The sequence below is a fragment of the Chelonia mydas genome, chromosome 6, assembly GCF_015237465.2.
Source record: "Chelonia mydas isolate rCheMyd1 chromosome 6, rCheMyd1.pri.v2, whole genome shotgun sequence".
NCBI classification, from domain to species: domain Eukaryota; kingdom Metazoa; phylum Chordata; order Testudines; family Cheloniidae; genus Chelonia; species Chelonia mydas.
The window spans coordinates 43398479-43416346 of NC_051246.2; the positions used below are offsets into that span (position 1 = coordinate 43398479).

General features: G+C 41.1%; 1 protein-coding gene across 11 annotated transcripts in view; it reads right to left on the reverse strand.

Annotated features, from left to right (window-relative positions):
• Positions 1–17868, reverse strand: part of ELP4 (elongator acetyltransferase complex subunit 4) — a 259781-nt gene that overhangs the window by 96407 nt on the left and 145506 nt on the right. Inside the window, exons 10-11 of one of the 11 annotated variants that reach the window (XM_037899907.2) lie at positions 14216–14283; positions 11913–12540 (exon numbers count right to left, since the gene is read on the reverse strand). The exons of 7 other annotated variants lie outside the window; for them this stretch is intronic. In XM_037899907.2, coding sequence (XP_037755835.1) covers positions 12519–12540; positions 14216–14283 — 90 coding nt within the window. In that variant the 3' untranslated portion in view covers positions 11913–12518. Of the gene's footprint in view, positions 1–7942; positions 7970–8035; positions 11519–11912; positions 12541–14215; positions 14284–17868 lie in introns of those variants that run through there. 3 more of the 11 variants (XM_037899906.2, XM_037899909.2, XM_043549336.1) reach the window with 3 other exon arrangements.

Consider the following 17868-nt stretch of genomic DNA (forward strand, 5'->3'; position numbering starts at 1 on the left):
GAAGGAACTTACATACTCTTTGACACATGCGCATAGGGTAGGCCACCAGAAACTCTATGGTATCAGGTCCCATGTCTTTGATTTACCAAAGTGACTAGGGAGTGGCATGACATGACCTGGAATCTAGGCTGACCCTCCGGAATGTAAATATGATCCTTGTGATAGGGGAGGCCATCCTGCAGCTTAAATTTGGAACCAGATGGGGCATCTGCATTATCTAGGGTCTGATGGATCTGGGTTGCAAAGGAGTTGTGGAGCAGCTGACAACAAATGGACAACATTAGATTGCTGTCAACTGCCCCTTTGACTTAAGCCTGAAGAATTGTAGAAAAAACTTCTTCACCAAGCTCGAGGTACTCTTTGTGGGACAGGGCATCTGCTTTCCTATTTCTAGACCTGGGCAATAGATTACAACAGAGTAAAATCATGCAAAAAAGAGAGACTAGAGAATCTGGTGTTGATTGAGGTGTCTGGCTGTCCAGAGGTGACTCTATGTTCTTTTGGTCTGTGAGAACTGGGCTAGGAGCCAAGCTCCCTCCAGGACATGATGCCATTCCCTGAATGCCACCTTGACTGCCAATAACTTCTTGTCCCAGAGGTAGCATTATGGGACTCATTCCATGCACTGTCAATTACCAGATGCCGAAACTCTGTAGTATAATTAGCAACTGGCTGGCCACTGTGCCTCAGGGTTTGGTTCATGGCCTCAGCTGTGCACATATGACTTGGATGATCAAAAAATATTGGCATGATTTGAACAAAATCCTCAAACTGTTCAGGGGAAGGCTATACTATTCCAGGAGCGGGAAGGCCCAATCCAATGCCTCTTCAGTCACCAGGCTAATGATAAGTCCCACCCAAGACTGGTCATTGGGGAAAGACTGCAGGTGCAGCAGGAATAGGAGTTGGCACTGGTTCATAAAACAGTGGAAGTGGCTGTGCCAAACTTGACCAGCAGGGGAATTTCAGGTCCCCAAGGAGGAGAAGTCGTGGGTGATGGAACCTGTGCCTGCAGCGTAGCATTTTGTGACTGCAGGGCATCTACCTGCACCTGTAGGTTCTGTAGGTTGCCTGCTATCTCTGATAGGGAGATACTGACCTTAGCGGGATCCATTCCACTAACTGAGTGGTTCCTACTCCCCTTCTTCACCTCCTTCTTGTGTGTTGGGCTGCACAAGCTGTCATGGACCAAAGTGTGGGTGGTCATGCCTAGGGGTTGGAGCTGGAGTCAAGATTCAGGAATCAGAATTGAGAATCAGAGTCAAGGGTCGGGAACCAAGAGTCAGAAACCAAGCATGGGAGCCCGGCTGGAGCAGACTGGCGCAGGCCGGGAGCAAGGGTGGGAACAGGGCAGCAGAGGAGCAATCACAGCTGCAGGCATAAGCATTGAGTGTCCCCTGGCCAAATGCTACTGTTGGGCTTAAGATCAGCTCTGCTACTCAGCCAGTTAGGCGATCTGGCCAATTAGGATATCAGCTATGGTTAGCTAGCAGATCACATGCTCAATTGTAGGATTTAAGTGGTTCCAAGTAATAACAGACAGAACAAAGTAAGTTACCAAGCAAAATAAAACAAAAACATACAAGTCTAAGCCTAAATCATTAAGAAACCGATTACAGATAAAATCTCACCCTCAGAGATGTTCCAATAAGCTTCTTTCACAGACTGGATTCCTTCCTAGTCTGGGCCCAATCTTTCCCCTGGTAGCTCCAGTTCTTGTTAGCTCCAGCTCAGGTGGTAACTAGGGGACTTCTCATGACTGGAACCCCTTTGTTCTGTTCCACACCCTTATAGAGCTTTGGCACAATGCGCGAATCTTTTGTCTCTATGGGTCCCCACCCTTCCTTCTAAATGGAAAAGCACCAGGTTTAAGATGGATTCCAGTACCAGGTGACATGGTCACATGTCCTGTGAGACCCCAAGCCTTCATTCTTCCAGGCCTGACTCACAGGAAGGCTTGCAAGTAAACAGAGCCATCTACAGTCAATTGTCCTAGTTAATGGGACGCATCAAGATTCTAAACCACCATTAATGGCCCCCCTTTGCATAACTACAGTAGGACCTCAGAGTTTTATTTTAAATTCCTAGTTTCAGATACAAGAATGATACATTCATACAAATAGGATGAACACATTCAGTAGAGTATAAGCTTTGTAATGATACCTTACAAGAGACCTTTTGCACGAAGCATATTCCAGTTACATTATATTCACACTCATTAGCATATTTTCGTAAAATCATATGGAGTGCAGTGTCACAGATCTGCTATCGAGAAGTACTATGCCCATGGAACATCACTGTCTGGCTTCTTGTCTACATCATAGGCACGGGAACTGGGTATACGGGGGAAGGGTGGGTGCTGCAGCACCTCCAGGTTTTACATGGGGCTCTGCTCCCAGCCCCGCACGCGGGGTCCTGGCTGCTGGCCCTGCACCCAGGCTCTGCTCCCAGCCCCGCGCCTGCAGCTCCACTTCTGGCCCCCCACCCGGAGTCCTGGCTGCTGGCCTCGACTTAGGGCTCCACTGCTGGCCCCGCGCCCATCCCCAGCTGTGGCCTCAGCCTCGCTTCCTTGTCCCCCTCCTGGAGACACGACCCTGCTCCCAGCCCCAGCTCTGAGGGGAAGGAGGCGCAGACAGGGGTATGGGGGCTGGCTTTCAGGACCCTCATTATTAAAAATGTTCCAGCGCCACCATCTACTGTATTTGTTTCTTTTCCACAAGAGTCCAGAAGACTGCAAGAGCGGAACAGTTCACAAACCTTATGTATCTTCTTTCCCCTTTTTCTGTTTTTGTTTTTATTAGCTGAGAGAGGTCCCTCCCTTTTTTATATTCTTTCATTTTAGGGTATGAAAGTGGGCTGTGTGCATGCATGTGTGTATGAGCACCCATAAAATCCAGATAGGGCAGGCACCAGAAATAAATTCCCCAGGTTCAACCCCGCCCTAAATACTATCTCATAAAATTATTTATTAGAACGTGTTCTATGTTTAAAAGTCCTAAGAGACTTGAAATTGTCAGCTGTAATCTCTGGTAAATAATGGTTATTCAAACTTCTGCTTACCAAGACTGTTCTATTAAAGTCTGTATTTTAATGTCTCTGTTGGGGATGGAGGGGAGGAATGAGGAAAGGGTCAGCCACCACCTAAGAATAGAATTCTGAGGAGGAAGCTTTATAATTGTCTCTGAGGTTGTGGTTTAAACATCACGTAATATGGTTTCAGTATGAAGCTCTTGACCGACTTTTAAATCATAGATTAGATTGATTTTGGCAAATTTCTTCTGTTAAAATGTATATTTGGATAGCCCACCTGTTTAGAACCCTCTTTAGAATTTAAAAAGAATGATTATTTTTAGTATTAGTTTGATTTAACTAATTTGATTATTTAATTAGAATCCAATATTGAGTCTAATTTATTGATCTGACCTTCATTTGATTGCTGTAATGGTCCATTTTTCTTCAGTATTATTAATAATATGTTTAACTTCAGTGATAGTTGATCTTCTTGATTTTGTTTTTGTTTAAGAGTTTCAATAAAATATTATAGGAACATAAGAATGGACATACTGAGTTAGACCAATGGTGCATCTAGCCCAGTATCCTCTCTTCCAACAGTGGCTGGTGACAGATGCTCCAGAGAGAATGAACAGAACAGGAAAATTATCGAGTGATCCATCCCCTACCGTCCAGTCCCAGCTTCTAGCAGTCAGAGTTTTATGGACACCCAGAGCACGCAGTTGCATCACTGACAATCTTGGCTAACATCCACTGATGGACCAATTCTCTATAAAAACATACTGAGTCACATTTCTTTTAATAAGCAACGTAGGCCCAGGAACCTTTGAGGACCTGAGTAGAGATATGATGGTCAACCTAAAAGCCTGACCAGCTCCCCCAAATAAATCCTCATAACTCATTCTGATCTCAGAAGCAGAGGGTAGTATTTAGTCCTCAGAAAGCTACCATAACGGCCATCAGCTTTGCAGTCATATAGAACAAGACACAATTTCAGTCCCTTGTTACTGGATACAGTAGGAAAAAAGCTCACAACCACACTAGTAAATTTAAAAATCTGACTCTGTAATTGCTTAATTATTTCAATGTTAAATTATATTGCACTATAGATCAGATTATTCTGGGTGACTATACTGCGTATAATAAAACATGAAACACGTAGGGGATCAGCTAACATTTTTAAAATTTGTTAGTCTCTAAGGTGCCACAAGTCCTCCTTTTCTTTTTGCAAATACAGACTAACACGGCTGCTACTCTGAAACCATTTTTAAAAGTAAAATTCTAAGCAAGATGCACTACTTTCTTCTCTTTCTTGTTCACTTAAAACATTAATCTTAAAATGTGTTTTGTGCACTGGGGGATGATTTACAGACTCCATGAGGATGTTTATAGTGGGTTTCCTCTAATAGTACGAGCATAAATGTGTGCACCTCATGCTCGCATACTTTCCCCAGTGACAGATATGAAGTAGTAATGGGACCAACACAAATCTGACAGCTTTTCAGGAGTTTCAGAGTGTATACTTGGAAAATTGAGTTTTTATTTTAGTTTTAACACAAATGGAAAAACCATGTTTAAAATTCTGACAACACTAAGCTTGCAATTTTATGCTTCATCTACACAACATTCCTTTAGATGTAAACAAACACACGTGAAAGCTTTAAAACCCTTTAAAGGCAATTTTTTCCTGAAGTTTTAGAATAGGGCTTTTCTCACATTAAATTGTTTTTTTAAAACTGTGGGCAGAATTCAGTATTGGTGTAACCCCAATGAATCTACACCTGTATTTTGGTAGAATAGTATTAATTATTGCAGGCAAAAATACACAACATTATTTTAGCATCTAGATTCTCATTTTTTAAAAAAACATATATAAAAAATTCTATAAAACCTCACCAACATTATAGTATGTTATACAGTGTTGAAGCAATTAATAAAATACACATAGGATAACATTTTAAATATTTCATCATTGTTTATGGATGGAAGCACAAATGCTTGACAAGAGGTCTGCCCAACCTTTGTGACTATAGGAACAGGACATAGCAAATGGGCTGTACATATACATTTAGGCTTTCTTGAACCAGGGAATTTCTGATAAACCTTGGCTTGCAACCAATTACATATGTTGACAAGCAGCCCACATACTAGAAAAACTGAATCATCCATGAACAGTGTTTTATTCCAACATAATTAACCTCTGAAACCAGTTCCAATAATGCTCCAAAAAGAACAAAATTATTTTTAAAATATAAACAGCCTCTGCCCTCCCACTTCCACTGGGGCAACAAGTACAAAGTGTAAGAACTGGTCAAAGTGACTAGAGTTAGATGAACCAGTTGGATACAAATAAAAACAGATTCAAAGTTTTGCTTCTTCCCTTAAAATTAAGTCCCCTTCCATTTAATAATTTTTGCTCATTGGTTCTGTCATTCATGGTTTTTGGTTGAAACACTGTGACAAAGGCTATTCTCAAAACTTTCAAACAGGCATGCATGAGTTTGTGAGCATTTTTGCACTTAACTGACTCAAGAGCATACACACTGGGGTAGCATGCATGCATGTGTATAGGGCTTGTGTGTGGAATCTCAAGTTGAGTGCAAGTATTGGGAGTTTTTCATGACTCTATCATGTGTATGAACACTAATGTGCTCCTGTCTCAAAATTTGGGCCAGATCTGATTTATTGCTGATCTAGTGCAGTAGTTGTTTGTTTCAGGGAGAAAGGAAGGTTGGCTTCTGGATGACTGTCAGTTCACAATAGGAAACATGGGCTCACATACATCAGAAAAATAAAAGAGAAAAAAACAACTACAGTGCCACAAAGGAGCAGTAGCAGTTAATGGGACTATGTGTTGAGTCATCTCTGAGCCTGAGCTGGTGAGTCATCTGAAGTAATTATCTGCAAATCCTATGATAGGCCCATGCCAATCAACTAGGGTCCAGCCAATCCACAAACCTAATCAGGTGACCCCAAGGCAGGTATAAAGGCTCCTAATGGAAGCAACCATTCCAGTCTGCTCAATGTTGCTACCTTGTCAGAAGAATTCCCAGTTGCCTGGTAGTTCTGACAGACTGCTCCGGCCTGTGCCTGTTCTAGCTCCCACTCCAGCCTGGGCCTGTTCCTGCTTCCACTCCTGCCCGTGCCTGGTCCTGTCCCAGCCTGAGTTGATGCCAGTTATCCGGACAGACTGGTTGCTGGGCACCAAAACAACTTATAACTCTCATCCCGACACAAGATACAGTATTTTTGTTTTTGGTCTCTCTTACCATAAAAGTTTGAAGTACAGCCAATCAGGAATTTTTTGACTAAATCTTTTTTCATCAGAATCACACAGAGCAGGGACGTGACCCTAGGTCTCCCACATCCTGGTTGAGTGCCCTAAACCCTGGGCTATTAGCTGTTCTGGGTAAGGGTTTGTGTCTGTTTGTTTTTCTTCATTTTTTTTGTGTGAAAATTTTTAAAAAGTCTCTTTTTTCCTTCCCAATGAGGAGTAAAACCAAATTTCAAAATCTCAAATTTTTTTGAAAAATTGAATTCAGTTTCCAGCCAACCATAGTTGGGAGTGCCAACCTAAGTGCCTTAAAAAAAGAGGCAAAGGACAAACGATCCCCCTGGCTCACTGCATTGCCACAAAATCCATTGTGATAATTAAAATTTTGGGTTTATGACAACTCATTTAAGTGTGAGGTTACCAGTTTTACCAAAACCTGATACTACTCATACCCATGCAGGTAGAATCCTATCTCAAGCAAATCAGTATGGCTATATTGTGTCAGTCTCCCCTCTAGTAAAATACAGCCATCCATGCTGATGCATTTATAGAAAATTTGAGGAAAGAATGCAGTGTGTCTGGCACAGTATCTGAATCAAATCTCTGACTCTCTTGAGAACAGCACAAAAGAACCCAACTTCATGATTGAATCTGAGAATGCCAGCTGGCAGCCTCAGTAGAGGGCTATTAATGCTCCTCATTTTAAACAGTAAAATACACAAATAGTACAAAATAAAAAATGATCACAGGATCAAGAGAAGTACAGTTAAGGTTGTTTTGGCCTTTGTGTTATAAATTCCTAATGGCTTATAATGCAGCTGTACACATCTCATCTAAGCAGTTCTACGGAGTTCCATCATTGAAATGTTTAGGTGCCAACATTTGCTCCATGCTAAAACTTTGCATGTCCAGTCTCAGGCCAGGAACAAGTTATCAGTGTTTTTTCAGTTCTGAAGTTGCAGATAGGGAGGCAGAGGAAGAAAGGTATTCCAAAACTTGCTTTCAGACATTCAGAGAACTTTCTATAGTTTTTACTAGACAAGACCTTCTTTGCCCTGTGCTGACTGGGCATCTGCTCCAACCTTCTCTCTCCCAGTCTCTTCACCTCTGTTTCACTCCACATCTGCCACTCTGCTCTACCATCCAGCCCTGCTCAATCCCATTTCTCTTTTCTTTCCGTTTAACTGATCCTCTCTGCCCCCTCCCCAAAATTGTGAGACTAATTTGATGTTTGCTTTCATTACATTTTCCAGAGTAACATCCGTGTTAGTCTGTATTCGCAAAAAGAAAAGGAGTACTTGTGGCACCTTAGAGACTAACCATGAAGTGAGCTGTAGCTCACGAAAGCTTATGCTCAAATAAATTGGTTAGTCTCTAAGGTGCCACAAGTACTCCTTTTCTTTTTACATTACATTGTTCACATTGATTTTTTGTTACACCCCTTTCCCCACCCTGTCTGTCTTGTCTATTCAGACTGTAAACTTTCTACTACTGTTTGTACAGTGCCTAGCACTATGGGACCCCATTCTTGGTGGATCTCTAGGAACTACCATAATAAACATTATCAATAATAATACATAACACTAGTTTGGGGATCTTTCTGCACACCTCCTGTATAACTTCAAAATGGAACCTCTACAGCTAATAAATCCAGGATCTGGATTAGTGCCTTCATTTGTAGTTCTGGGAAAATAAAATTGAAAAAGACATTTATTAATTTAAAATAATGACTACTGTCACTCGTTTTTAACAGCATTTTGTAAGACTGTTTAGTGTAATATCTTAGTTCACATGTGAAACAGCTGCACTGACACAATGTACTGCAGCCGTTCTTACTGTCCCCATAATCCACATATTAAAGAGTCCCTAAGTACTCATTGATGCAACAGACCATAACTACTCCCTCGGAGCTGTTACAGTTTATCAGGTCAGCAATCTACATATTAAGAATTCCCTAAGTACTCATTGACAGGTAGTGTCTCTACACTTGTACAAAGATCATAATTGCTTCACAGGAACCATTAAATTCCAGTAGAAAAAATGAATGAATTTAAATAACCAAGATTACACTATAATGCTTGCAAAGGTCTGACAAGTCTGCAAGAATAGGACAGTTGAGCTGAAATGCCATCCTTAATTGATACTGTGTACTAAGGTACTGCAGTGGGTTAAAATTTTACACACTCGTGCTCTGCAAATCAGAATTACCACCTTTCTGTTAGGCAAAAAGTGAGTAAAACCCACCTTTGACCTTTCAAGTAAACCGCACGTCTAGGAAGGTGGTATCAATAACCAAGATGCTCAGGGAAGCTTTCTAGATGGCTCCTCGAGTGAGTTGCTGGCTAGCTACCTCCTTTCATTCCCCTATTTAATCACTCCACTTTTCTTGCCATCCTCTTTTCCCCTTCGTGTCACCCACTAACTATTTATCCACTCACTTTCAGTTCTCCTTCTCTTCTTCTGCTCCTCTATAGTATCAAACCCCAGCAAAGTTCTTCCTCTTGCCACCTCTTTTCCTTGTCTCTCCTTACCCCAATGCTTAATTTGTAATGAAGGAGGTGCCACGGCTTAAGCAATTTTTTTTACTTTTGTCAATGACATGGCAAGCCCAGAGGTGCCGGAGCTATGAACTGCCAAGCCTAGAGGTGCCGGGGCTCAGCCCTGGCAAACTCTGGCACAAGTTAAACACTCTTTGATTTCTGTCTTCTCTTCTCATCTTATCCTCTTCGATTTTTCATGCAATATTCTCACACCATTAGGTCATAGAATCCTTTGTGCTGGAAAGAACCTGTAGTGATTCATCTTCTCCAACCCAGTGCTTCACACATTGAAGGACTGAGTCACTTTTTAGTCAGCACTCCTGCTTCCTGTTATGCCACATACCAAAGAAGAGCATGGGAGCACATGTCAGGATCACTGAACAAGTGATTGGCTGTATGGGAACTACACAAACTGGGCTCCTACAATGAAGACAGGGATCTAGCATATAAACCTGTTCCACCAAGCAAAACTAGCACATCCTGGGGACTTTTTCTGTGACAGACATGTGGCTGTCTGTGGAAGCCTCTTCAACTTGGTATAAGCAAAGGTACTTCACTGTAATCCATCAGGGCTGGCTTTGGTATTAATTTTAGATTGTGTGCACTGTTGCTTTTGTATTGTAAATTGAGCATAAGATTTATTGCCCACTTTAGGGCTTAATCAGCTACACTGCTTATTTATTGTACATGCTTTTCATAGTTTATTTATGTTAAGGCTACCAGGGCCTTCAGGCACAGAACCCATCAAGAAAAGGTCTCTATTCAAAACCAGGGAACTAGAGCAGGGGAGGAGGAAAGATAAAAATGTAAGTCCACATTTTTTAAACTTCAGGCTGTGATAACAGATGTAATACATGGTCACAATGAGATTATTAATCATCTAATTGCATACAGTGGCACCCAGAGGGTCCAGTCTGTTCTGGGCACTGTACAAACACAGAATATGAGACAGGTCCTTTCCCAAAGGCAAACAAAAAATAGGCAGACAAAAATTAATAATCAAACAACACATACGAATGCCTCAAAAAGTACAGAATGTTACATTTCCCTACATCCCCATCCATTAATTTCCACAAACCAACCCTGTCCTCCCCCTCCTCTTTTTCATGTTATGCAAGCAGCCCAAAGTGCCCCCACCCCACTTATACCCTGTTCATTCCACAAAATAAGAGAAAAGTTCACTATGGGAAGAAAAAAAAAAAAAAGGCAAAAGCAATCTTCCTACTGCAGCCAAAACAGATGCCAGCTAAAGCTCAACATGGTGTAAAAAGCGCTATACATCTTTCCCCTAAGCCTCTCTTTCTCCTTCCTTTTTCATTCACTATGGACACCACCCCCACCTTCCCTCTCACTCTGGCCTGTAACTTGGGCATTTTATCTTCGTCCACACATCCAGGCAGTGTCAAAATCCTGCTGCTTCTTCCTGCACAATATCGCTAAGATCCAGCCTTTCCTCTACATCGATACAGCTAAAGCGCCCGTCAAGTCTGGCTTCATCTCATATCTGAACTATTGCAACCTCTTCTTCACCAGTCTTGACAAATCCTATCTAACTCCACTTATTCCCAGGCAGAATGCTGCTGCAAAGTTAACTTCCTTGAGCCATGTGCTCCCCAACCCCCAATACTTTGCATTCCTCCACTGGCTCCCTCTTTTCCACACACCATACACAAACTATCTGCCTTCACTTTAAAGGGCCCTCACAGCCTAACCCTGCCATATTTATCATCTCTTTTACACTACTGAGATGTTACACTGCATCTGTTACACCAATGGTGCCAGTCTTGACTGCTCCTCTGTAAAATTTTCAAACCATCAATTTTGAGCTTTCTCCGATGCCAACCTTTATGCATGGGAGTAGCTCCCTGTGAAAAGCCATAAAGCCATCTCACTGATCGCCAGCAGGTCCCCCCCTAAAGGTCTCCTCTGCCATGATGCCTACACAAACTTGACAATGGTTAGACAGCATGTTTGTGGTGTCTGTTGCTTATTATGTAGATCATACCATACACTTCCCTCATGTAAATTCCATGAAGAACATGTTAATAATATGAGGAAAAGAATACTCTAGTCAAAAAGCATTTGTAAAATGAAGACCAAAAAGCAGCGGTATGTACAAAATATCAAATGGCATTTGTAATAGCAATAATTATAATAATTTGATCTGACACACTCTCACTAGTGATGGGCATTGGGGGATTTAACACTTAAAACAAAATCATAAACATTAAAAAAATAAAAAATAGCCAAAACCAAACCATCACAAAAAGGGACAAAGACAAGTATAAAAAATGTCATCTTTACATATTTTTTTAATTGACTGTATTGGCTGAAGTCCAATATTTTCACAAGAATAAACTAGCTTTGCATAATATATAAAAAAATTAAGAATAGATGTTTTCCATCAACGTGAGGCAAACACACACACACACACAAAATTTGGCCTCTGAGGATTACCCCGCTCTTTATTTTAGAGTTCTTTTCTATCTCCTACTGAATCAAAAAGGTATTGCTGGCATACAGAATTTTTTTTAAACATATCCCTATTAAGAAGTCAGTGTCATAAAGCAAATAATGTAGTGTTTACAATACCGTCTTTTAGGTACTAAAGTAAAGTTTCCACGCTTTAGGATGTAAAATTTTGGAGTGTCACCTGAACATATGGCCTAACAGATACAGAAGAATGTGCAAACTGGAAAAAAAAAAAGGTAAGTGCAAAAGATGTAATTAGCATCAAGTGAGTTAGGAAAATTCATCACTTTTGCAGCCAGTTATCAAACATGCATTTCTTGCACATCTAATTTTTCAGTTTGAGCTCCATAAAAAGAAGTTTATAGAATGTGGAAAAAAAATCTCTTTCTACAGTATGGGCTCAGTAGACTGAGATATTTGTGAAGAAAATAATCCGAACATAAATCTACAGTCTATGTATGAAGAATCAAGTGTGTAGCAGAAAACCCAGGATATGATTCTATCATTTTACTTCAGGTTCCAGATATTCTGTTTTCCAGTAGTTTTAAAACTGTATATAAAATATAGCCCCATATTATATCTACAACAGATTAGTTTACAATGGATGATTGCTAATGGGATTACATTTCTCATATGTCCAATGCATGACCTTTAAAAATCCTGTAATTATATTCTAAAGAAAATAAACTATCGATTGCCATATTGGGAATCGTATACAGTCAGGAAGGTAAGCCACTTATCTACAATATATAGACTCACATTCTAGCTGTGCTGAACTTAATTTTGTAAAAATGGAAAATCTCTCTATCATTGATTGGAGTAAAACAGACCAAAAAAATCAGTTATGTCCCAACATTGAAGTGTCACAATGCAAATACTGCAAGATCACAACATATCTTTACATAATGACAAAATGTTAACACAGACGTCACACAATAAGCAATTGCAGGAGATGGCACTGGGATTTATTTTGTGTTTCTCTTCAGCTCCATTACATGTAGTACCTCCTCCTTATGGGAGGGCAGAGTATATCTTTCTTCTCTCCCTCTCATGGTTCACTGGAAGGAGCAGGGATGCATGCTGGTGGCCCTGTGACATTTTCTCGACACTAATGCATCACCATGGGTCAGCGTGAGCCATTGTGTGGAACGTTCCATTCCTGTGATGAGCACTCTGTTTGCTCTGCCTGAGATGATACTTGATCATACCCACAGACTCTCTCAGAGCCACCGCCTTAACAACCTGAACTGACAGAATATTCTGTTTTTGCAAAATGCATGTAGGGCATATCAAAATGACCCATATGGCAACCGGTTCCTTCTTCAACTTGTATTTAAACATGCCTTCAATAAGCCTCTTAACTGTAAAGATTTATCTGATGTTTTCTCCCCCTCTCACCCCAACCATGAGTCAAATAACCCTCGTGTATATTTGATTCCTGCAAGCCACTTATCCTCAGTGGTCTTTATGTTTGATCATTTGTGCCTATGCAAAAACTGAAAAAGAACAGCAGCTGTATTCCTGTGGTTCAATTTGACCACAGTGGATCTAGTATCATGAATCATAAATATTCTTTCTGCTAATCCAACATCCCCTGAGACATTTTAGCCACTAAAAGGCCTGACTTGACAAAGCCCTGGCAGGGATGGGGTCTCTTCCAACCACAATCTTCTATGATTCTACGATAAAAGGAGTCTTTCCCCTTATATTTGATTTTCAGGATATGTATTTTTTCTAAGTAATGGATTTTAGGTTTGCAGAATTGTCTGACTGGAATGACACTTTCCCACACAAATTTTATCTTTATTTCATTCATGTGACTAGATGTATAGCTATGCCAATTTTTTAAAGGTGTTGAACTAGTGGAGTGTACAGGTCTGTGTTCTATTTGACTGTGCAGAATCTTGAAAATACAGAATTCTTTAATGCCAATCTCTGACAATAGGAAGTCTGCACAGGATTTTGAATATGGAGTCATCAATGTCCAGTGTTTAGGGTAGGGCTGTATGTAAACAATTTTCACTGCTTGCAAAAAACAAAAACAGAACTTTTGCACATCTCTGGTAACCAATCCAGTGGGAAGTTTCACCTGAATGAGGGCTGCAAGACTGAGCTCCATATTTTAACTAATATTTGTCATACTTCATGATTATCAAGCCATGTTTAGTGCATGATGTTTTATTTTTTAACGATTGATATAATAGATGAAATGTTAGCAACATGAACAGGGCAGAGTGGGCAAGTATATTCTTCTTTTCAGAATTCATACATTCTTTTAAAAAATTAAGGTTAAAGTCTGCCCTGTTGTTTCACCTCTAGAAGCAATCATTTGATTTTAAAAATGGATTTTACATTTTGCTTCTCTAATATAAAGGCATAGTAGTGATCACTTATTATTTGCACAAATGGTTCCTAACTATACAGCTATGAGACTCATTGTTCAAATGCATAAATACAGAAGTCAGCACGTTAACCTTTACATACCTGTAATTTGAAAAAGCAATCTGAAATATAAGCAAGTCACAAACACATTTTTACTCTTTACTTTCTATTTTTAAGAGCCTTCGCTACTTAGAATATTTTGAAAATGTAATTCTTTTTATTTTATTACATAAAAGTACTTAAGTTATAAGCATTATATTTTTGAAAGACATACTAATATAAGTATTATCTTAGCCCTACCTTTATTTACTTTTACATAATTATCCTCATAAAAGATATAATTAAAGCATTATACAGCATTACCAATTCATATTTTCCTACGTTACTAAGTAATAAACACATCACATACAAAGTCAATAAACCTCCAAACAAATCCAACTAAGACCATTAAGAAACTTCCAGACCTCAAACTTCTATTTCCAAGCTACCAAGAGACAGAATTATAAAAATATTTATAAAGAATTTGATTTTTTACCTCTCCCAGTTAAGATAAATATTGCCCTGATGTAGGCTCAAAAACTGGGTCCTTAAGCTCTCTGCAACCTGTAGATACAATATAATTTTTCCTGCATTATTCTGCTAAAACTATCGATTGCAGGTAAAAGTGAATTCAGTTCCCTCCCTGGAAAACATGTTCTTTTCTTTTTAGTTTTCTAACACAAAAAATAGCAAGCAATACAAGGAAATAAATGATGATTCTTAAATATCACATTCATCATATATGACATTTGCTGGGCATTTAATGAAAGTACATGTTTTTAACCTGCAAATTTAGCCATGTTTGCGAAATGTGCTTTGGGGCCCATACAGCCCACAATTGCAACAGCAGTTGGGGAAGGCCACAGTGGGGAAACAGAAGAGGGGGTAAGTAAAATGGCACCTACAGACGTGTGGGTACAGAAGCATGGTATGGGGGCCAAGGCACAGGAAGGGATGGGGGATGAGCTGAAAATGGGGGCTGGACGAGAACGCCATCTACGGGCAAACTTGAGGTGTTAAGGGTGCTCCTTTGGAATTACAATACAGATGGGGCGTATTGTGGGATGGATTTATTTTGAGTTTAGAATCCCTATTATGGGGGAAAGAAGTCATGTAATGTCCAAAAATTTGAAGTCCTCAGCGGGAATGGGTCATTTTGTAAAGAAAAAGATTACACAAGAACTAAAGGAGAATAGGGTAGCAGGGCCATTCAGCTATGTGTACGACTTTCTCCCCTAGGCTTAGTCCCTAAGAAGGCTTCAGCTGAGTATCACTTAATTCACCACCAGTCATACTCATTCAGTTAACAATGGAATAGATCCGGCATCACTCTGACTTTATCCTTTCAGGTTTCTCTTTCAAAGGACTATTTTATTTTGGTAAAGCCCTGCCTATGGGATGTGCAATTTCCTATTCAGCATTTGAGAAATTCAACACAATGCTACACTGGGCAGTGATGCAGGAAGCTGATTTACAGCAGGTGGTGCATTACTTAGATGACTTCTTGTTCGCAGTGAGGGCGAATTTGGGAATGTGTTAACCTGATGGACACCTTTCAGGCCCTGTGTAAAAAACATGGAGGTTCTTTAGGGGAGGAAAAATGGAGGGTCCTTCCACTACCTTAACTTACTTAGAGATTGAGTTAGACACACGGACGGGTATATCTTGACTCCCTCAGGATAAGCTTCAGGAAGGCTTGACTCGGAGAGATAGAGCAGCCAAGAAAGTTATACTACATGAGCTGCAATCTATTATTGGGCATCTTAATTTTCCCTGTCAGGTGGTAGTCCCATGGCAGACATTTTGAGCCCAGTTTGCAGCTGTCACTGCAGGCATATCTAGACCTAATCATTTTATGAGTTACTAGAGAGATGGAAGAGGATTAGATGATATCGGAACAGTTTCTGAGCCATTTTAATGGAGTGTCATCATGAAGGGGTGGAATGGATACTCAAGACTGATTTAAAGATCCACTCCTGAGGCTGCTTGAGGAGGTATGGGTTGTGGGGTATTTTACCAAGGCAGGTGGTGCACCCAGAAACGGCCCTCCACCTGGATACAAAAAGGGACAGTGCAGGATACAACATTTCTGGATTTCCCCCCACACCCCATTTTGGTGGCAGCGATCATTTGGGGCATGGAGTTCGCTAATAGAAGGGTGTGTTTCTGGTGTGACAACATGGCAGTGATACATGTTATCAATCTTCAGTCCTCCAGATCACACAGGGTTATGAGGGTGGTGAGGGCATTTGACCTACAATGTTTAAGTCTTAATATCTGTTTCTCTTCCAAACATGTGTCCAGGTTGATAATGGCATGGCAGATGCACTGTCTCATTTTCAGATGGACATACTTCAGGAGCTGGCACCAGGAACCAGCAAGGAACCTGAATGGATGTTGCTAGCATGATGGAACCTTGATGTATGATGGCTGTCAGCATAGCACAGAGATTGGTGACTCCATAAACATTTTGGAGCTATGAGGGAAGTTTTACTGATTCTGTGCAATTTCAAGAGCTGGAGGGCCTATCACTGACATGGCCAATTACAGAGGACCTGGGTCCTGGAGTACATGGTGTTTTTAGCAACCTGGCAACTGGTGTCATTAACCATCTCCACTTATCTATCAGGCCTTATGTTTGTCAGTAGGCTGTATGCTTTCCCAGAACCTTGTAGCGCATTTTTAATTGAGAGGTTTCTAGCTGATTGGTCCCAAAGCACTGTCCCTTGGGAGGATACACATCCTCCCATCACTGTTAATATGCTGAGGAATCTGGTGTGGATCCTAGAGCCCATATGTCGATGTGGACAAGAGGTGGCCTTGTTCATGGTGTTATGCCTGGTAGTGTTTTTTGGAGCTTTTAGGATCAGTGAGCTAGTACCTGGGTCCTGTAGGGATTCTCCTGGAAGGGATTCGGATTAAGGGACATGCATTGGTAGGGGCAACTGCTGATATTAATCTTGAGTAGGTCACAGATGGATCCAGGAGGTCAGAGTGAACCGATTACTTTACAGAAGGGTGGCAAACCCAGGATCTGCCCTGCGGCAGCTGTTAGGGAATACATGTCAATAACACCAGGGAGGGATGGATCCCTCTTTATCCATGCTGACGGGAGTCCCCTGACAACATACCAGTTTGTTAGTTTTAAGACAGGGACTGATGCAGTGGGGGCTTTCAGAACATGAATTTAATTCCCACTCACTCAGGATCTGGGTGGCAACAGCAGTGGCTCAGATAGGTCTGAGTGCCTGGGCAATTCGGGTAATTTGGCGTTGGTGTTCTGAAGCACACAGAATGTGAGAGACACCCCAGCAGGGAAATGTGTTAATTTTATTTTTGCGCTTGCATTCCAGACGCAAGCAGACAGTGGTATGGATCTACCGGCACAGTATTGTTTTACTGGGTGTGTAGGTGAGATTCCAGGTTGTCTAGAGGTTCATAGCTGGACTGTGGTTCAGATATGATTGTGGTTCACCTCAGGGAAAATGATTTGGGAACATTTAAAGGGATGGACTTAATACTCAAATCTATGAGGGATGGGGGCAAGATCTTGGAACTTTCTCCAGGAGGAAAAACTATTTGAGAGATGTTGCCACATAGCGTGTGGCAGGAAGCTGTGAAGCACCCACATGTTGTCAAGGCTAGAGGTACGTGAACAGCGAGATGGACAAATTCAGAGGTGGCATAGTAGGATTGCTAATTTCTCATCAGAGCATAGCATACAGGGCACCAGAGTTATTCAGGGAGGATAGGGTCCACCTATCAGACTTGGGAGCAGATACATTTTTGGCCGATATTAAAGAAGACATCAGTGGATGTCTGGGAACTTAGCTAGATATTGGGAGTGGTAGTAACTGCTGGTGCCTCCTTGGGGTGGATGTCCAATGCAGGGTACTCTGTACGAATGGATATGGTGACTGGATAAAAATGACTGGTAAAGGGTTTAAAGGAGATACTCTTTAAAGGAGCAGAAAGTGGGGGGTGAGGGGAGGTTCAGGGCTCCTATGACTTTTATGGCAGGGAGTCAACTACCTTCCTCTTATATAGCCCTCCTTAACCCTCATTTAGGGAAGAGTATGAGGTCTCAGCAGTGGGTTGGCTGGGGACCAGGATGGACAAGGGGGAGGGCTGACAGTAGGTATGTGTAAA